Source organism: Eleutherodactylus coqui, chromosome 11 (genome assembly GCF_035609145.1).
Source record: "Eleutherodactylus coqui strain aEleCoq1 chromosome 11, aEleCoq1.hap1, whole genome shotgun sequence".
Classification (NCBI taxonomy): domain Eukaryota; kingdom Metazoa; phylum Chordata; class Amphibia; order Anura; family Eleutherodactylidae; genus Eleutherodactylus; species Eleutherodactylus coqui.
The window spans coordinates 65,503,413-65,525,152 of NC_089847.1; the positions used below are offsets into that span (position 1 = coordinate 65,503,413).

Sequence of the window (21,740 nt, forward strand, 5' to 3'; positions counted from 1 at the left end):
GTTTTCACCTTGTCATTATGGGTATTTAGCGCAGAATGGTGGGGAAAACTTGAAGAATCTTTCTTTTAATTTTCACAAGGCCACAACATAACAAAATGTAAAAACGTGAAAGGGTCTGAAGACTTGTGGACCCACTGTAAATGTAAAATAATATTTCTTCTGTCCTCTACTCCTATAAATATGTTCTGATCAGTGGAGGTCACATTACAGAAAGTCCTGCACACAAGACAACCATGGCAGCTACAGAGCAAGCAAAACCTTATTGTCGCTGCAGCAATTAATAGAAAGAGAAAGGGTAACAATGTTTATAGTAAGTAAAGAGGTTGCACCCGAGTATCAAGTTATGCCCTATCCAACACTCCTATTAAAATGAATGGAGCACTGACCGTGTATGCTCGGCCAGTGCTCCCTTCAAAGCAACGTCACTATGAGGGCTCTTTCACACGAGTGCATATCAGCCGCCGTTTTCACGGTCGGGCCTATATTTGATACGATCTAATGCATTGGATTCCAATGCGTCAGATCACATGGTAGTATTCCCGGGACGTAAAAGCGCCCGGCCAGCCAATATAGTCGGAATACTTCGGGCGCTGTGTGGGCTCCTATGGGAGCCAATGACAGCGCCCAGAGAAGGGAGGTGGGAGGGAGTTTAGCAGCATGACTGCTAAACGCCCTCCCCTCTTCTATCCTCCCCTCCGGCTGATTGCAATGGGAGAGGGTGAGAGGGGAACGGAGCTAAGCACCGCCCCATCCCGCCTCCTCCCATTGCCGGCTGCGGACAAGTGGCGGGGAGCTTAGCTCTGCCCACGTCCCGCTCCATTCCCATTGCAAACAGTCAGCGGGGAGGAGAGTAGAGGTGAGCCGGCGAGAGGGAGGAAATGGGAAGGGGCAACGTAGAAACAAGAACTACAGCATCATTGAGCGATAGAATACATTACTTCATCTTATTAACATAAAACAACAAGGCTGGAGGCATACCTGGCAAGTTTGTCTGACAAAAGGAAATTCTGCTGTATGTTTTCAACCAGAGCGCCTCTCATTTCTTCTACTACCTTAAAGACTCGCTTAAAATTATCAAACTGCAGGGAAAGTAAAAAAAATATATATACAAAAATAGATTAAAAAAAAGGTGCTGAATAATATAACTGGACCGGAGAGTGGAATAATGCCAAATACCTGTCTCCTGCAGCTCTTCAGAGTCACACCGGTCTTTGCACTTATGTCATCCAGATCTTTCTTAGTTCCTTTTGAGAGTTTCTTTCCAAGAACTTCGCGAACAAATGCCTCATCGAAAGCATAGTACCTACAGCAATATGGAGCTTACTTAATATAAGACAACTACAAAATATTATTTATTAAAAGGGTTTACCAGTCTTATAATATTGATGACCTATCCTCTGGATAATTAATTAAAGGGTTTCTATGGGCAATTTTTACTGATGACCTATCCTCTGGATAGGTCATCAATAGTTGATCGGCTGGGGTCACCACTGGTGTCTGCTGTGGTCATTAAAATCAATGAGAGCTATGCCTGCAATTACAAGCTGCAGCCACTAAAGAGGAGTTGGAGCAATCTGCTTCCGCTACATACTCTATGCATTTTGCTACCGACAGTGGCCACCAGAACAGCTGATCGGCTGGAGTCCACCGCTTGGGATCTAACCAATCAATTACTGATAGATTGCCTAGAAAGCCCCTTTATGTCAACATATAGAGCAACATTCATTTACTTGGCACTCAGTGGTCTAGAAATCCCAGTGGTCCAGTATGTGTGTCACAGTAGAGAAACTAGACAGAATTTCCATAAACAAGAAATTAAGAGTCCCTAAATCAGGTAACTGATGAAAAGCACATTTTTTGCATCATGAATGATTTAATAAGCAAGAATTGTACATTGTGACCGGATGACTTTAGAATGCATTAACAAAAATGAACTTCAGCAATTTTCCACTCTGGCTAATAGAGATAGGGTAGTTCACCCTCTTTGAAATCCATGGTGCTCATTATAGGGCATATAGACAGGGGTTAGCCTAATAGAATATCTTACTTTGAGGTAGGGCTTGTGTAATAACATCAGGATGGTCATACGCAATATTTACAAAAGGTGCAACTGACAGATGGAGGCCCCCAGTATACATCTATCTATATAATTAAACCCATGCTGTATGAAGCAGGATACAGTGAAGGAAATAAGTAGATCCCTTGCTGATTTTGTAAGTTTGCTCACTGTCAAAGACATAAACAGACTATAACTTTTAGGGTAGGTTAATTTTAACAGTGAGAGATAAATTATCCCCCCCCCCTCCCCCCCAAAAAAATAAAAAATCCAGAAAATCACATTGTCTAAATTATTTTATTTTTTTTTGCATAGAGAAATAAGTATTTGGTACCTTTGGCAAACAAGGCTTAATACCTGGTGGCAAAACCCTTGTTGCCAGCAGAGCAGTCAGACGGTTTTTGTAGTTGATGATGAGGTTTGCGCACGTCAGAAGCTCCACTCCTCTTTGCAGATCTCCTCTAAATCTTTAAGATTTCGAGGCTGTCGCTTGGCAACTCTCATCTTCAGCTCCCTCCATACATTTTCTATGGGATTAAGGTCTGGAGACTGACTAGGCCACTCCATGACCTTAATGTGCTTCTTTTTGAGCACTGCTTTGTTGCCTTGGCTGTATGTTTTGGGTTATTGTCATGCTCGAAGACCCAGCCACGACCCATTTTTAATGTCCTGGTGAAGGGAAGGAGATTGTCACTCAGGATTTTTCGGTACATGGCTCCATCCATTCTCCCATTGATGCGGTGAAGTAGTCCTGTGCCCTTAGCAGAGAAACACCCCCAAAACATAATGTTTCCACCTCCATGCTTGACAGTGGGGATGTTGTCCTTTGGGTCATAGGCAGCATTTCTCTCCCTCCAAACATGGCCAGCTGAGTTAATGCCAAAGAGCTCAATTTTTGTCTCATCTGACCACAGCACCTTCTCCTAATCACTCTCAGAATCATCCAGGTGTTGATTGGCAAGCTTCAGATGGGCCTACACATGTGGCTTCTTGAGCAGGGGGATCTTGCGGGTACTGCAGGATTTAGTGACCAAGCCTGTTTGCGCCTTAATGACCAGGCCAAATTTTGCAAATCTGACATGTGTCACTTTAACATGGAAAAACACCAGAAAGGTTTTGCATACCCAAGCGATTCTGACATTGTTTTTTCGCCACATGTTGTACTTCATTTAGGCGGAAAAAATAGACCGATAGAATTTGTGTTTATTTATTAAAAACGCCAAAATTGGGAAAATTTTGAAAAAAATCGTCATTTTTTCACATTTCCAACTGCAATATCTCAAATATGTGCAAACATAATATAGAAATTTTTGCTAAGATATATTTCCATCCGTTTACTTTATTTTGGGCGCACATTGGAAAAACTTTTTTTTTTTAACCATTTAGGAGACGTACAAATTTAACATTACTTTTCAGCATTTTGAGGAACACTTTGTTTTCCTACACCAAACCAAGATTGGAATGGCTCATAGGAGTCAAAATGATAGATACCCCCACAAGTCACCCCATTTTAAAAAAACTACACCCCTTAACGTATTCACTGAGGGGTGTCATTAGTATTTTAACCCCACAGTTTTTTTTCAGGAGTCAATGCAATTTAGAAGAGAAAAACTAAAATTTCATATTTTTGCAAATATGTCATTTTAAAGACAGGACTTTTTTCTATAATACACATGAAAATGAGGATTTGCACCCCAGAATGGATACCCCTGTTTGTCCTGTGGCCCTAGTATTACGTCTGTATGCACAATTGGGCCCAAAATGAAAGGAGCAACCGGTGGCTTTCGGAACAGAAATTTTGCTTGAAGCAGATTTAAGCCCTATTGCACACTTATAGAGCCATTGAGTGACCAAAACGATGGAGAACCCCCACAAGTGACCCCATTTTGAAAAGTAGACCCCTTAACGAATTTATCTAGGGGTATGATGACTTTTTTGACTTCACAGTTTTTGAATGAATCTAAGCCAAGCCGAAGGAAAAAATTATGATTTTCATTTTTTTGGCAATTGTGTCAATTTAAAAACGTTTTTTTTTGTACGGTGTACATAGGAATGAAGACGTTCACCCCAAAATGGATACCCCCAGTTTGTCCCGTGTTCAGAAACATACCCATTGTGGCCCTAATCTACTTAAAGGACACATGGCTAGGCCTATAATGGAAGGAGCACCCGTTGGATTTCAGGGTACAACGGAATAAATTCCAGGCGCCATTGCCCACTTGTAGAGCCATTGACCGGCCAAAATGATAGAGAACCCCCACAAATGACCCCATTTTGAAAACTAGACCCCTTAACAAATGCATCTAGGGGTGTACTGCGTATTTTGACCCCACAGTATTTGAATGAATCTAAGCAAAGCAGAAGGAAAAAATTACCAGTTTCATTTTTTTGGCAATTTTGTCAATTTAAAAACGTTTTTTTTTGTACAGTGTACATAGGAATGAAGACGGTCACCCCAAAATGGCTACCCCTGTTTGTCCCGTGTTCAGAAACATACCCATTGTGGCCCTAATCTACTTACAGGACACGTGGCTAGGCCCATAATAGAGGGAATGCCCGCTGGATTTCAGGGTACAACTGAATAAATTCCAGGCCCCATTGCCCACTTATATGGAAAAAAAAAATTGACTTCCTAAAAATACCCCACCCCCATTTTTTGGCATTCCCTAAATATTAGATAAACTGCGTTTTATGTCCGAAGACAGGGGTAATTACGGAGGCTGGTTGGGATGGGCACATGGGGCAAGAAAACCGGGTATTCCCCCCCCCCCCCCCCCCTCTCTCGCTTTTTTAGGGGTATTTCGTGACCTCAGCGGCGGGGATGGGGTGTAAAAAGTGGCGCTGTGAGGCTTTTGTAATCTTGCTGCGGTGCAGCGGTCTCACATAGAAGGCGCTCAACAAGCTGCTCCTGGAACTGCATGAAGTCGAGCATTCCCGGGGCTTCTTGTAAATTACGAATTACAGGTAGCGATCCATATAACGCCAGGCTCTGACGGCCGTATGCAGAATCCGCTTACAGAGGACCGCAGCGGATCTCAGCTGTGACCCTGGGTATGGCCACGTAATGTACTGCGCATAACTGCCTACTCACACAGACGGTCATGCACAGTACACCGTTTTTTGTTTATATTTCCCGCGCCGTCGCTTAGAGATGACCCGGGTACCCGCAGCCCGTTAACAATGTGTTTACACATGGGCAGCGAGTATATCCGCAGTCAGAGCACAATGGGCTCTAGGTCACGGATGTCCGCGGTAAAATATAACATGCCGTGTTCTGTTTTCTGTGAGTGGATTCCGTAATTCCGACCCGCTTATTGGGGGGGGAATTGTGTAATCCAATGCATGCGATTGATCCCTGGATTACCGCTGATCAAGCGCATGCAGAACCCGTAATTCCTCTCCGGTCATGTGTGACCGGCCTAATGTTAGATCGCTACTTTATCACGTGACTGGGGACCGCTCAACGAGGCCGCCGGTCATTGCTTCAAGCACTCAGCGACCGTTGGTCGCTGGGAGCAAGGAGATTTAAAATTTCCTGGGCTCCCCGGCTCCTGCGAATGTGTCCGGCATTTTGCCGGCGGGCGCATACCCAGAAGCTGGCAGGATCCATGGAGGATAATCGCATCTGGATTCAAATGCGGAAGCCTCCGAGAAGATGTTTCATCTCCTCTCACCGATCGCATCGGTGAGATGAAACTGCCACTTTTTAAAGAACTTTTACGTGATCGCCATTATGCATTGGATAACGGCGATCACGTGACCAGTAACCGCATACCGCGGCTCCCCGTGACATCTCCAGGCTCTTGGCTACCTTTGGTAGCCAGCAGCAGGGGGATTTTAAATTTCTTGGGCAATCTTTCACTTTTGCGCATGCGTCCGCCATCATGCTGACGGGCGCATGCGCAGAAGCTTGGGTAAGGTCCACGGATCAACATCCCACCAGGGAACAAATCCGGGACCTTGGGTACGTAATTTCATCCCCCCTTACGGATACGATCCGTAAGGGGAGATGAAACTAACTTTTTTTTTAACTTTTACCTTTTTTCTCTACTTTTTAACTTTATATGATCACCGTTATCCGATGGATAACAGTGATCATATGACTGGAAACCGCATACAGCGGTCCCCAGTTATATCTCCCTGCACTCGGCTATCTGTGACAGCCGGGTGCAGGGAGACTTTGAATTTGCCGGGCTCACCGGCCTTCTGCGCATGCGTGCCACATCAGCGCATGCGCAGAAGCCAGCGGAGGGTCCTGGGACCGGCCGGAGGACATGGAGGAAGCGGGGGTGAGTATTTTCACCTTCCCTCATGGATCCGATCCATGAGGGGAGGTGAAACTTTTCTTTTTTTTACTTTTTTCTCCACTTTTCCAGGATCGCCGTTATCCATTGGATAACGGCGATCGCGGTACCGGGGACCGCTCACCGCAGTCCCCGCTGACATCTTCTGCCTCCCGGCTACCAACAGGAGCCGGGAGATTTTAAAATTCCCGGGCCGCTAGGCCTTCTGCGCATGCGGCTAACGTAATGCCGCCTGGCGCGCATGCGCAGAACGCCGGCTTCGGGACCCGGAGGACCAGGAGAGCGGGGAGCAGTGCGGCGGACCTCGGTGAGTAATTTCAGCTGTCCTGATGGATCCGATCCATCAGGGAAGCGGAATCTAACTTTTTTTTGCACTTTTATTTACTTTTTTGCGATCGGCACTATCCATTGGATAGCGCCGATCGCATTGCCGGGAGGTGAGGGAGTCCCCGCAGCCCCGGATGACAGCTCCATGCTATCGGCTACCTGCGGACACCAACAGCATGGAGCTTTCATGTCCATAGCCCGAGGGGCTTTATTCTCTGCAGGACACGTTTTTACGTCCTCAGAGAATAAAGCCCACTTCGGGAGGACGTAAAAACACTATGGGCTGGTCGTTAAGGGGTTAATCTATTACGGTGTAATGTGTTACCAATGGTTTTCTTGGTGACTGTGGTCCCAGCTGCCTTGAGATCTTTAACAAGTTCCCCCTGTGAAGTTTCTCACCCTTCTCATGATCAAGGATACCCCACGAGGTGAGATTTTGCATGAAGCCGCAGATCGATGCCGAGTGACAGTCATTTTGTATGTCTTCCATTTTCTTCCTATTGCACCAACAGTTGTCTCCTTTTCGCCCAGCGTCTTACTTATGGTTTTGTGGCCCATTCCAGCCTTATGCAGGTCTGTGATCTTGTCCCCGACATCCTTAGAAAGCTCTTTGGTCATTGCCATGTTGTAGAGGTTAGAGTCTGACTGATTAATTGAGTCTGTGGACAGGAGTCTTTTATGCAGGTGACCATTTAAGTCAGCTGTATTTAATGCAGGTAATGAGTTGATTAGGAGCATCTAACTGGTCTGGAGGAGCCTCAACTCCTAATGGTTGGTAGGGGATCAAATACTTATTTCTCTGTGCAAAATGCAAATAAATATATGTAATTTAGACAATGTGATTTTTTTTGGATATTTTATCACTCACGGTTAAAATTAACCCACCCTAAAAATTATGGACTGTTCATGTTTTTGTGGGCAAACTTACAAAATCAGCAAGGGATCACATACCTTTTTCCTTCACTGTATATGTTTAACGGTTACCTCTCAATCAGCATGCTTTGCTTGTAAGGTGGAATCTGAAAGAGTAACTGTTGAACCAGTTTTGGTGGGTAATGAAGAAGTCTCTCAAGCATTTGAAAGGTTCTGTAATGGTCCATAGTGTCGCTCTCCAGAACATCGGGGCCAGCTCCAGTCTGATCTAAAATCCCACTCTTCAGACGAATATTGACAGCATCACTCACTGCAAAAATGAGTTACATGAAAAATGAAACTTTAAAATTTGACAAACAGATTTTTCAGAATTGAAAAAAATTCCACGAGTAGGGAATGGTTAAACATTTCTGATAGACCACTGATGACATTGGAACAGAGTCATAACCTTAGTGATATACTCATTAGTATGCACTGTAGTAGTGCAGTATCAGAAGGGCCTATAGAGGGTGCTGAACAGGCATTCTGATACCTGCAAAAAGAGATAGAAAGGGGTAACACCTTAGGTCAGTGGTGACCTATGGCACACATGCCAGAGGAGGCACGCAGAGCCCTCCCTGCTGGCACGCGCCGCTGTCGGCCACTCACCACGGTATTGAATACCGGCAGGGGCTAGGGCTCCCGTGGCAGTATTCACTCAGCTGTTCTGCTAGCGGCGCCGATACCGGCATACACTGTGATGTCAGTGTGTAGCCAGGATTCTCCTTCCCCCTCCCTTGACGTCCCCTACTTGGTTCCGCAAGAGCAGGGAAGGAGGCATCTGGCAGTACACACTGACGTCACAGTGTGCACCTGGAATCAGCACCAGCGCCGAGCAGGGGGTAGGTAAATTATATAGCGGTTGTGGGGAAGGGGGTGGGGAGAAAGCCCTTGTGGGATGTCACCATTACCGCTGGGGGGCCGCTGCGCGGGGGGAGGGTGACCATTACCGCTGGGGGGGGGGGGGGGCCGCTGCGCGCGGGAGGGTCACCATTACCGCTGGGGGAGGTCCCTATTACCGCTGGGGGAGGTCCCTATTACCGCTGGGGGCCGCTGTGGGAAGTCCCTATTACCGCTGGGGGCCGCTGTGGGAGGTCCCTATTACCGCTGGGGGCCGCTGTGGGAGGTCCCTATTACCGCTGGGGGCCGCTGTGGGAGGTCCCTATTACCGCTGGGGGCCGCTGTGGGAGGTCCCTATTACCGCTGGGGGCCGCTGTGGGAGGTCCCTATTACCGCTGAAGGAGATGAGGGGGGGGGTCACTATAGCCGCTGGGGGTCACTATTACCACTTGGGTAGGTTTACACATGGCGGAAATGCTGCAGAATGTTCTCAGCAGAAAATTCAGCGGCAAATTCTGCAGCATTCCAGCATCCAAAAGGCAGTCAAAATTTGCACCATCTATTTTGAAACAGCCCTGGCCTTTTTATAACGACGGAGGTAAAAATGATGCGTTGTGATAAGCCCCGCCCCCTGACAGGTTGGCACTTTGCGATAAATAAGTGGATTTTGGGTTTGGGCACTCAGTCTCTAAAAGATTTGCCATTACTGCCCTAGGCGTAGCAGGAAGTAGGTACAGCTGGGATATATAAAAGCCAGTTCTTGCCAGAAGTGAGAGAGAGAAGTTACAGCTTGGTAGCTGGACAGACTGCATGCCGGGGTCCAGTGAGGACCAAGTAAGGCCTGGAGTCAGACAGGGATGACAACCCTTGACTCCCACCCAGGTGGGGTGTTTATGGACTTTGTATGCTATGTATGAGATACCTGTGTGATACTGAATAAAGGCTGACGGGCGCCAAATTATGAAAGAGAATCTACATCTCCTGAGTGTTTCTAAACGGTTCGTGGCCATTCCAGTCTAAAAGATTGGTAATCCAGTAGCAAGTGTACCTCCCCTTCCTTGCTTACATATGGTGGAGGAAGCGCTGGCACAAATGGAATGGCGCACAAAGCCGCAAAGAGCAACGTGTGTGCAGATGAATATTACTGTGAGCTGTGGTGCTGGAGGCATTTAAAAGAGCCAGGAGGCTGAAGTTGAAGGGGCTGTGGATCAACAAAAGCTGCTGTTTAAAGGGCTAGAAGGCCAAAACTGCGGTTGCTGCTGCAGGCATTAGTTAAAGGGCCAGGAGGCCGAAGTTTGCGGTTGCCATGGGCAACAGTCGCCGACAGTTGGAGACTGTCGCCAGGAGACATAGGGACTGCATCTGTAGGGTTGACAAAACAGACGGTTGTGTGCCAGGACGACAGTTCAAGTAAATTTGGAGTTGAGAACCTGCCAGCTAATAGTGGGTGGGATTCTACTGTTAGTGGACTTGGATCCACAGCAGGACAAGTCTACTATTAATCTAGACATTTTACCGTTTCTTTGTTGTGGTCCAGAGACTGATGAGGGACCTTTGAGACTCCATATGATACGGTGACATGGGTCCTGACAAAATGTGAGCGACTGCCTGTAGAATTCGTGTTGGGCACGGGCTTTCCAAATTTTTCCCAACTGTGGGAGGGATAGGATACGGTGCAGGTTACTACAAAAACTGCAGGTGTGAACTGTATTCAAGGACTGTCATCTGGGGGTCCAGAGGAGCGTCAGTAATGCCAGCTATCAAGTCGTGGAAGTGGGGAGAGCACTCCAAGGACTGAGGAAATGATGCAACATGGACTGGAACAATCTGATAATGCAAAGTCAGACAAAATGCATAACGTGTCTTTGTTGCAGGTCGGTGCAGGAGAATCTGCACAATGTGAACTGACATCCATTAACCCCTTGAGTGGCGGGTTTCCTACCACCCTGTCGTGCCCACAAGGGCAGGTTTTTTAAAATGGTCTAATCATTGAATTTCAACTAATTTTGCAGTTGCGTCTCAAGAGCCATAACTTTTTCATTTTTCCATTGACACAGCCATATAAGGGCTTGTTTTTTGCGGGACAAGTTGTGATTTTTTAAACGGGGGAGGAAAAAAAGAAATGGGGAAAAAAGAAAAAAAGGGGCCATGTCATTAAGGGGTTAAATAATGTATTAACTTCCTTCTCTGGGTCATTACGACGCATGGATACCACATGTGTGATTATATTTTTGATTTTGTACAAAGTAAGGGAGACAAGTGTTTTTATTATTTTTTTTTAAATTTTTTTACTTTTTTTTTTTTTTTTTTAATTTTTTTTTTCTTTTGTCCCTTTAGGGGACTTCCACAGGGACCCATCAGGACCCCTGATCACATTCCGGGGGTCCGATGATGACAGCCCTTTACATGCTGCAGTCACATAGACTGCAGCATGTAAAGGGTTAACACAGCAGAGAGCGGAGGTTTTCTCTGATCTCTGCTGTAAGAGCTAGTACCTAGCTGTCCTCTGACAGCTAACAACCAGCTCTCCCTGCCACAGAGACCATCGGCTTGCTTCTGACAAGCCGATGGTCTCTATGGCAACCTGTAAACAAACCAGTGCAGGAGATTGCCGGCATGTCGGCAATATCTTCTGCTGTTTTTTCAAAGCCCTTGCTTTGTTCTCTGTGGGTCTGTGCAGGCAGAGCACACTGTCAAGGGCTTGTGGCATTGTGCTCTGCAGCTCCCATAGTGATACATAGCCCGGAAATCTTCCGGGCTATGTTGCTATGAGCAGTGGAGCTCATCCCGGAAAATTTCCGGGCGTGCCACTCAAGGGGTTAAAGGGGTTGTCCCGCAAAATAAAGTAAAGTTAAGCACTTCTGTATGGCCATATACATGCACTTTGTAATATACATCGTGCATTAAATATTGGCCATACAGAAGTTATTTGCTTACCTACAGGGGGTCCCCCCCCTGTGCTGGCGTCCCCGTCTCCCTGGCGCCGACCGAATCCTTCTCCTGGCTCGATTAGACGCACTTGCGCAGTCTGCCTCTTCTGTCCCGTTGAAGGGGCCGCTCCAGCGTGCTCGCGCCGCACAGCTGGTCTGCGCATGCGCAGACCAGCCAGGGAGACGGGGGCGCCAACACAGGGGGGGGGGGGGGGGGGGGGGGACCCCCTGTAGGTAAGTAAATAACTTCTGTATGGCCAATATTTAATGCACGATGTATATTACAAAGTGCATGTATATGGCCATGCAGAAGTGTTTAACTTTACTTTATTTTGCGGGACAACCCCTTTAACCTTGAAATGTCATGTGTCGGGGATTGTGGGATGTGTTTTCTACACGTCCCCTGAGCATTTCTGCATGGTTGGTGAACATTTCAGTCTAAAAGGTTGGGGATCCAGTAGCAAGAATACCACCGCTTGCTTACAGTACCCAGATTGAGAAATGCATTCACCTCTTATCCACCTCATAGGGAATGTTTTCTATGTAGTGACTGCATTGCTTGTAAAAATACATTATGTTCCAGCTCTTCTAAATCGGCTGACGATGGTAGGAAATATATCTCATGCAATACCATGAATGTCTTTTACTATGTTAAATGCCACAGTAATCTAGTATGTAAGGTAAAAAAAAAAGACATATGTCCATTCAATTCAGCCTATAACCCCCCCCCCCCCCTAGTGTTGATCCAGAGGAAGGCAAAAAAAACCCCCCAAAAACAATGGGATAGAAGCCAAATTTTCCCAATTTAAGGATAAAAATGTCTTCTTAACTTCAATCTAACAATGGGAATAATCCGTAGATTCTTTTGAAGTAATTAGGAATTTTAACAAGGCAAATTGCACCGTTCAAGAAAGGCCCCCAGCCCCTCTTGAACTCATCGAATTTGCCTTCACCATGTCCTCAAACAGAGAGTTCCATAGTCTCATTGCTCTTACAGTAAAGAACCCACTTCTGTGTTGGTGTACAAACCTTTCCTCTGGACGTAGAGGGCGCCCCCTTGTTACAGTCACAGTCCTGGGTATAAATAGATTATGGTAGAGATCTCTGTATTGACTTCTGATATATTATACATAGTTAGTAGGTTGCCCCTCAGTCTTTTTTCCAAACTAAATAACCACAATTTTGATATCCTCTCTGGGTATTGTAGTGTGCCCATTCCATATACTACTTTAGTTGCCTGCCTTTGTACCCGCTCAAGCTCTGATATGTGTTTCTTGAGTACCAGAACACAAAACTGAACACAATATTCCACGTGTGTTTTTCCTTTTTACAAGTCAATGGTCAGACCATTTGCCTTGGCAGCAGCTGCCTGACATTGGTTGCTCTAGTTAAGCTTACAGTTAACTAAAATCCCCAAGTCTGTTTGCATGTCAGTGTTACCCTGTGATTTCCCATTTAGTGTGTAATGGTGACATGTATTTCCTCTGCCCATATGCATAGCCATATATTAATCAAGTCCCCAACCTATTCAGATCCTATTGCAACCACCTTGCGTTAGTTTCTTTACATAGTTTCGTATCATCTGCAAATATTGCTGTTATACTATGGAATCCTTTTACTAGGTCATTATATTAAAAATAATGTCCGTGCTCAAAAATTTATATTGGGCTCACATCTTGCGAGCGGAGAATATGCACACAAGAGCCTGCGGGGATATTCTGGCGGTGCAATAAGGTGAGGATCCCTTGTTATTAAAAACTATTCCCAAATATTTTAGAATGTTTCAGGATTGAAATCCCAAGAACTTTTTTGCCTGTGGTATGAGGCAAAGCATTGTGGGGTCAGGGGGAAAACTGTCAAAAAGATCCTGGCTCAGAAGGAATGCAGGTGGATTGTCAGATTAGGAATCAGGGTCCCTGAGGGATTAAATGAAGTGGCCAGATTTGCCCCGTTGCTATAATTCCTCATGCTCCCCTTCCCATGCACAATTATGTACTAATTTTATGTTTCTCTACAGTTTCTGGCTCTTCCATCCTCCATTTACTGTGTTCCTTCCTCCCTACAATATATAGACATGGACTAGAGATTCTTCTAAATATTGTATTCTTAGTACACAATCTTGGAAGCACTTCTATGCATATTGGCGATCTTAAAGAAGAAATAGATTGGTCCTAATTATCAATGATATTATCATTATTACTTTGAGATTTATTGATATGTTCTTTTTTTCTACCTGTGTAGCAAGGAAACACACCTGCTCTGTCTGCTCAGGTACTCAATCATCTCTTGGTTTTGCCAACAGTCTAGGACAGACGTGACATGTATGTTTTACTAGTCAGAGTCCCCAAGACCCGTATATCTCTCTTTTATATTGAGATTTGTTATGCACTTTAAATTCCCATTCAATGGATCTTTGGTTTTATTTCTGTCTTCTTGTGTTGTCTGTGATATGTATTAAGCGTTTTCTTAAAGGGGTTGTCCCGCGCCGAAACGGGTTTGGTTTTTTTTCAACAGCCCCCCCGTTCGGCGCGAGACAAACCCGATGCAGGGACTTAAAAAAAACAAACCGCACAGCGCTTACCTGAATCCCCGTGGTCCGGCGTCTTCATACTTATCTGGTGAAGATGGCCGCCGGGATCTTCTCCCTCGGTGGACCGCAGGGCTTCTGTGCGGTCCATTGCCGATTCCAGCCTCCTGATTGGCTGGAATCGGCACGGGGCGGAGCTACACGGAGCCACTCTCCGGCACGAGCGGCCCCATTCAGAAAAGAAGACCCGGACTGCGCAAGCACGTCTAATCTGGCGATTAGACGCTGAAAATTAGACGGCACCATGGAGACGAGGACGCTAGCAACGGAACAGGTAAGTGAATAACTTTTGATAACTTCTGTATGGCTCATAATTAATGCACGATGTACATTACAAAGTGCATTAATATGGCCATACAGAAGTGTATAGACCCACTTGCTTTCGCGGGACAACCCCTTTAAGTAATTGTTTGCCTTTATACTCCTTCTTTGTGTTGACATTGAGTGCATTAAGTACCCTTATATTATTATGCGGGGCAGTGCTGAATTACTAGTAAATCCTGCATGTTCTTGTGTGCGCTCCAGCTGACTCTACTGTAGCAAGGAATTGTATATGCAACTGCCCAGCCATTCAGTCTTCAGTGATCACATTCATGGCAGTATCACCACTGAAGCCTGTGATTGGATGGGCAGTCATGTGCACAATGAACGGTATGTTACTACTGAAGCTTCTTCCAGGATTGGAGCTGTGGAGACTGGGTAGCTGCACTGGACCGAGGGCTACATAAAGAGGACCTGTGGGGTCCTAGGGTCAACGGGGACTGCTGCATAGCTTTTCAGCGGCTGCCTTGCTGACTCTACTGCAGCTTTTCTTTTGTCTTTACTTCTCCACATTCTCCTGTACTGACCTCTGTTCAATTCTGTTTACATGCTTTAACTCTGTCGCAGTGAGCGGTCTCCATTGCTTACTGTCACCCAATCGGACGTCACCCATTGACCAACCAACTGACAGATTCAAAAATGCTGGGAGCCAAATCTAAAAGATATTGCTGCGGAGAAACAGAGGGGAGTAAAGAAAAGCTGCAATATTCCTCAGGGCCACGAAAAGCTCTGAAGTGGACATCCGATCTCTACCGCTCCGATCCAGGAAGAGGATTCAGCAGTCACACGCTATGCATTGCATACATGACTGCTCAGCCAATCTACTGTAGCCTGTGATTAGCTGAGCAGTCACATACGCAATGAATCCAACTGACTGAAAGCCACTGTCCTATTACCATAAAATAGGCGAGAGAATATTTCCATCGCTGTGTCTGTAAATAATATCCGACATTGTCATAAATACAGTTGTCAGAGCACGGCTCAACCTCAGTACACACAGAGGGACCACTAGGATCTTCTCCAGCTCTCCTGCTGTCTCCCTTTTCTATATATACGGCTGAGCCCTACTTTGTAAACGAAATCAGGCAAATAGTCCTCTGCCTGCCCCTGGTCTCATCTATGTCACAAATAATCCACGCCTCATCTGGGGTTATTTGTAACAAAGGGATTTCTCTCATTTGCCCATTTTTTTAAACAAATAAGCATGGATCAAGTGGAAGTAGATCTTCATATGGACTTTACTACCTGAATATCCATCCAACCAGAGCTGATAAACATCTTCATCGATCAGCGTGGTATTTCCAACAAACACATCTAGTTCATTGGCCATAGCGAGAACTTCTGTGAAGAGAAAAGTTTGGATCAGAAGGGCTGCACATCTTAATGACATTTGACAGTAATGGCGGGTAAACGACTGCATGAACGCTGACCTCACCGCTAAGGTCGTTAGCGCAGAGCGTTTACACTGACAGACTTCACTGCTGGATCACGGGCTTCTTGCTCAGCGCTTCATCGTCCATGTGAAGCGCTGAGCGTTTACACTGAATGACAAGCCTGCGATCCAGCATTGGTTTTTATGCTAACTGAAAGCAATAAGGGCCTGTGAACGAATAGGGAGGTTTTTGTGCATTTATGCTGCTCGACTATAGCTCAAATGGATTCGTTTTAAGAAATTTTGAGCGATAATCACCCCGTGTAATAGCCCATTAAGTATGTTCACATGGGGTATTTTATTTTAGTTCGTCTTCTGCGGTAAAATACGCGTCCCATTGATTCGTAATGGGCAACCGTCTCCCCGCCTTGGGGGCGTGCTTTTTCCCCATATCGTATTTAAAGTATGCATCATTGAAAAAACAAAAAGCGGAGTGTTACTTCTTTTTCCGTTTTCCACTTTGTTTTTTGACATAGAAATCAATGGAACTTCAAAATACATTTCAAGTGAAAAAAAAAACAAAAACCTAAAAACCAAGAGTGGTTTCTGTGGTTTATTTAAGTGGATTTTGCAGTAGATTTTTCTCCGCCCTGTCAAATACGCCGTGTGAACATACTCTAACATGGATGTTCTTTTTATGATCAGAGCTCTATTGTACCTCGGTGAGAAACAATTGTTTCCAGTCTATGCAATTCTCTATAAGAGCATGAACCTCACTGACTGTTTGCTACAATGTATCATTCTGAAGTCCAGATGGCTTAGATCAGGGGTCCCCAACCACCGGTCTGCGGACCGGAGCCGGGCCGTTAGGTGTTTAGCACCGGTCCGCGGCACCGCCGGGAACTTTTCTTCTAAACACAAGGCCCGCTGCCTCGTGTTATGTGGCCCACGGCGTGCCGACGCCGCTCACCAATGAAGCGATTACCAGCGGGGGCGCCGCAGCTCCCCGCTGGTAATCACGCTGATCCCGGCGCACACTGATGTCAGTGTTCAGCCAGGATCCTCCTCCCCGAATCCCCTGCTCATTAGTTCCGCAGGAGAGGTCTTAGGGGAGGAAGCGTGCCGGGCTGCACACTGACATCAGGGCAAGCAGAGAGAGAGCGACGCTGACAGCAGGGAGGAGGTTAGTATATGGGTTGGGGGGGGGGGGGGGGGGCTGCCTATTACTGAGGGGTGGGGGCTACCTGTTACTGGGGGCTACCTGTTACTCCCCATCAGCGCCCGACAAACCGCATCGGCGCCCCACACACCGCATCGGCGCCCCACACACCGCATCGGCGCCCGCTCCCCACACACCGCATCGGCGCCCGCTCCCCACACACCGCATCGGCGCCCCACACACCGCATCGGCGCCCCACACACCGCATCGGCGCCCGCTCCCCACAAACCGCATCAGCTCCCCACAAACCGCATCAGCGCCCGCTCCCCACAAACCGCATCAACGCCCCACACACCGCATCAGCGCCCGCTCCCCACACACCGCATCGGCGCCCCACACACCGCATCGGCGCCCCACACACCGCATCTGCGCCCCACACACCGCATCGGCGCCCCACACACCGCATCGGCGCCCCACACACCGCATCGGCGCCCGCTCCCCACACACCGCATCGGCGCCCGCTCCCCACACACCGCATCGGCGCCCCACACACCGCATCGGCGCCCCACACACCGCATCTGCGCCCCACACACCGCATCGGCGCCCCACACACCGCATCGGCGCCCCACACACCGCATCGGCGCCCCACACACCGCATCGGCGCCCGCTCCCCACACACCGCATCGGCGCCCGCTCCCCACACACCGCATCGGCGCCCGCTCCCCACACACCGCATCGGCGCCCGCTCCCCACACACCGCATCGGCGCCCGCTCCCCACACACCGCATCGGCGCCCGCTCCCCACACACCGCATCGGCGCCCGCTCCCCACACACCGCATCGGCTCCCGCTCCCCACACACCGCATCGGCTCCCGCTCCCCACACACCGCATCGGCTCCCCACACACCGCATCGGCTCCCGCTCCCCACACACCGCATCGGCGCCCGCTCCCCACACACCGCATCGGCGCCCGCTCCCCACACACCGCATCGGCGCCCGCTCCCCACACACCGCATCGGCGCCCCACAAACCGCATCGGCGCCCGCTCCCCACACACCGCATCGGCGCCCGCTCCCCACACACCGCATCGGCGCCCGCTCCCCACACACCGCATCGGCGCCCGCTCCCCACACACCGCATCGGCGCCCCACAAACCGCATCGGCGCCCCGCTCCCCACAAACCGCATCGGCGCCCCGCTCCCCACACACCGCATCGGCGCCCCACACACCGCATCGGCGCCCCACACACCGCATCGGCGCCCCACACACCGCATCGGCGCCCGCTCCCCGCACACCGCATCGGCGCCCGCTCCCCGCACACCGCATCGGCGCCCGCTCCCCGCACACCGCATCGGCGCCCGCTCCCCGCACACCGCATCGGCGCCCGCTCCCCGCACACCGCATCAGCGCCCGCTCCCCGCACACCGCATCGGCGCCCCGCTCCCCGCATCGGCGCCCCGCTCCCCGCACACCGCATCGGCGCCCCGCTCCCCGCACACCGCATCGGCGCCCCGCACACCGCATCGGCGCCCCGCACACCGCATCGGCGCCCCGCACACCGCATCGGCGCCCCGCACACCGCATCGGCGCCCGCTCCCCACAAACCGCATCAGCGCCCCACACACCGCATCAGCGCCCCACACACCGCATCAGCGCCCCACACACCGCATCAGCGCCCCACACACCGCATCAGCGCCCCACACACCGCATCAGCGCCCGCTCCCCACACACCGCATCAGCGCCCGCTCCCCACACACCGCATCAGCGCCCGCTCCCCACACACCGCATCAGCTCCCCACACACCGCATCAGCTCCCTACACACCGCATCAGCTCCCCACACACCGCATCAGCTCCCTACACACCGCATCAGCGCCCGCTCCCCACACACCGCATCAGCGCCCGCTCCCCACAAACCGCATCAGCTCCCCACACACCGCATCAGCGCCCGCTCCCCACATGCCGCATCAGCGCCCCACAAACCGCATCAGCGCCCCACAAACCGCATCAGTGCCCGCTCCCCACAAACCGCATCAGCGCCCCACAAACCGCATCAGCGCCCGCTCCCCACATGCCGCATCAGCGCCCCACAAACCGCATCAGTGCTCCACAAAAAGCATCAGCTCCCCGCTCCCCACAAACCGCATCAGCTCCCCACAAACCGCATCAGCGCCCCACAAACCGCATCAGTGCCCGCTCCCCACAAACCGCATCCGCTCCCCACAAACCGCATCGGCGCCAGCGCCCCACATGCCGCATCAGCGCCCCACATGCCGCATCAGCGCCCCACAAGCCGCATCAGTGCCCGCTCCCCACAAACCACATCAGCGCCCCACAAGCCGCATCAGCGCCCCACAAGCCGCATCAGTGCCCGCTCCCCACAAACCGCATCAGCTCCCCACAAACCGCATCAGCGCCCGCTCCCCACACACCGCATCAGCTCCCCACACACCGCATCAGCGCCCCACACACCGCATCAGCGCCCCACACACCGCATCAGCGCCCCACACACCGCATCAGCTCCCCACACACCGCATCAGCTCCCCACACACCGCATCAGCTCCCCACACACCGCATCAGCTCCCCACACACCGCATCAGCTCCCCACACACCGCATCAGCGCCCGCTCCCCACACACCGCATCAGCGCCCGCTCCCCACACACCGCATCAGCGCCCGCTCCCCACACACCGCATCAGCGCCCCACACACCGCATCAGCGCCCCACACACCGCATCAGCGCCCCACACACCGCATCAGCGCCCCACAAACCGCATCAGCGCTCCGCTCCCCACAAACCGCATCAGCGCCCCACAAACCGCATCAGCGCCCCACAAACCGCATCAGCGCCCCACAAACCGCATCAGCGCCCCACAAACCGCATCAGCGCCCCGCGCCCCACAAACCACATCAGCGCCCCGCGCCCCACAAACCGCATCGGCGCCCCACACACCGCATCGGCGCCCCACACACCGCATCGGCGCCCCACACACCGCATCGGCGCCCGCTCCCCACAAACCGCATCAGCGCCCCACACACCGCATCGGCGCCCCACACACCGCATCGGCGCCCCACACACCGCATCGGCGCCCGCTCCCCACAAACCGCATCAGCGCCCCACAAACCGCATCGGCGCCCGCTCCCCACAAACCGCATCGGCGCCCGCTCCCCACAAACCGCATCAGCGCCCCACAAACCGCATCAGCGCCCGCTCCCCACACACCGCATCAGCGCCCCACAAACCGCATCAGCGCACCACACACCGCATCAGCGCCCGCTCCCCACACACCGCATCAGCTCCCCACACACCGCATCAGCGCCCCACACACCGCATCAGCGCCCCACACACCGCAACAGCGCCCCACACACCGCATCAGCGCCCGCTCCCCACACACCGCATCAGCGCCCGCTCCCCACACACCGCATCAGCTCCCGCTCCCCACACACCGCATCAGCTCCCCACAAACCGCATCAGCTCCCCACAAACCGCATCAGCTCCCCGCTCCCCACAAACCGCATCAGCGCCCCACAAACCGCATCAGCGCCCGCTCCCCACACACCGCATCAGCTCCCCACACACCGCATCAGCTCCCCACACACCGCATCAGCGCCCGCTCCCCACACACCGCATCAGCGCCCCACAAACCGCATCAGCGCCCCACAAACCGCATCAGCGCCCCACAAACCGCATCAGCGCCCCGCTCCCCACAAACCGCATCAGCGCCCCACAAACCGCATCAGCGCCCCACAAACCGCATCAGCGCCCGCTCCCCACACACCGCATCAGCTCCCCACACACCGCATCGGCTCCCGCTCCCCACAAACCGCATCAGCGCCCGCTCCCCACAAACCGCATCAGCGCCAGCGCCCCACACACCGCATCAGCGCCCCACACACCGCATCAGCGCCCCACACACCGCATCAGCGCCCCACACACCGCATCAGCGCCCGCTCCCCACAATCCATTGCTTCTCTGACTATGTGATGCGCACTCTATAAACAAAGTGTCCGGCAGCATATGCTATGGATAACCCACAGGTGAGGAGATCACAGGCCCAATAACCTGCACGCTGCACAAAGATTAGGCTGTGGACCACAAACATCAGACCAATGAAGAGTGGCAGCAGACTAATGCACAAATAAAACTTTATCACTCCATTAAAAAAATCACAAGCAGCAACGGGTCGACCGTTTGTTGATTTTTCTCAAGCTAACGCATGACTCTGAACAAACACCTATGAATGCACACAGGCTAACATGGTAACAGGTGCGGACATGTGCAAAGCATTAACTACAAACACCATATGGTAAAAATTAACTTGTTCAGTACCTAGAAGCAGCAAAGAGCTGAGCTCCGGGACATACACAACTCGTCAGTGCTGGTCTCTCATGTGTTAAACGGCATCAGCGTCCTCAGATGCTACTGCACATGTGCGGAACTGCAAGCAGCAACCCGGTCATGTGACTACGTCACGTGAGCGCTTACCCACTGCTAAAACAAAGCCCAAGCAGTGAGCTCACAGCGTCACCATAGTCATGTGACCAGTGTCACGTGAACACTGCTCACTACGTTGAGCTGCGTAATCAAGTATTCAAGTCGCCATAGCAACCTCAAACGGAGACATTACCACTTATTACAAGCAAGAGGAAGGGAAAATAAATGAATATCGTGCACACATAGATCCTGGACCACCTAGAGATGTATGTGCATTGAATCACAATAGGGATTGCAAAAAAGCAATCTAATAGCAACATAATGTGCCCAAATTTATCAATTTACCGTAAAGGTGAGCGTGCTCCTCAAAAACGATGAGGGAGCAACACATGGTATGCATGAATATCCTGTTTATATGAGACCCAGTATTTAGGCCCAATTAGACACAACGATTATCACTCAAAAGACACCTTTTGAGCCATAATCGTGTGCATTTACACA

The 21,740-nt window shown here is 50.4% G+C and overlaps 1 protein-coding gene across 1 annotated transcript in view; it reads right to left on the minus strand.

The window, feature by feature from the left end:
- The window catches only part of FIBP (FGF1 intracellular binding protein), a 65,699-nt gene extending 44,448 nt beyond the window's left edge, over positions 1 to 21,251 (minus strand). The window contains exons 1-5 of the mRNA XM_066582305.1: positions 21,135 to 21,251; positions 15,523 to 15,618; positions 7,672 to 7,870; positions 1,177 to 1,303; positions 979 to 1,079 (exon numbers count right to left, since the gene is read on the minus strand). Coding sequence (XP_066438402.1) covers positions 979 to 1,079; positions 1,177 to 1,303; positions 7,672 to 7,870; positions 15,523 to 15,607 — 512 coding nt within the window. The 5' untranslated portion in view covers positions 15,608 to 15,618; positions 21,135 to 21,251. The remainder of the gene's footprint in view (positions 1 to 978; positions 1,080 to 1,176; positions 1,304 to 7,671; positions 7,871 to 15,522; positions 15,619 to 21,134) is intronic.
- Between the last annotated feature and the right edge of the window lie 489 nt (positions 21,252 to 21,740).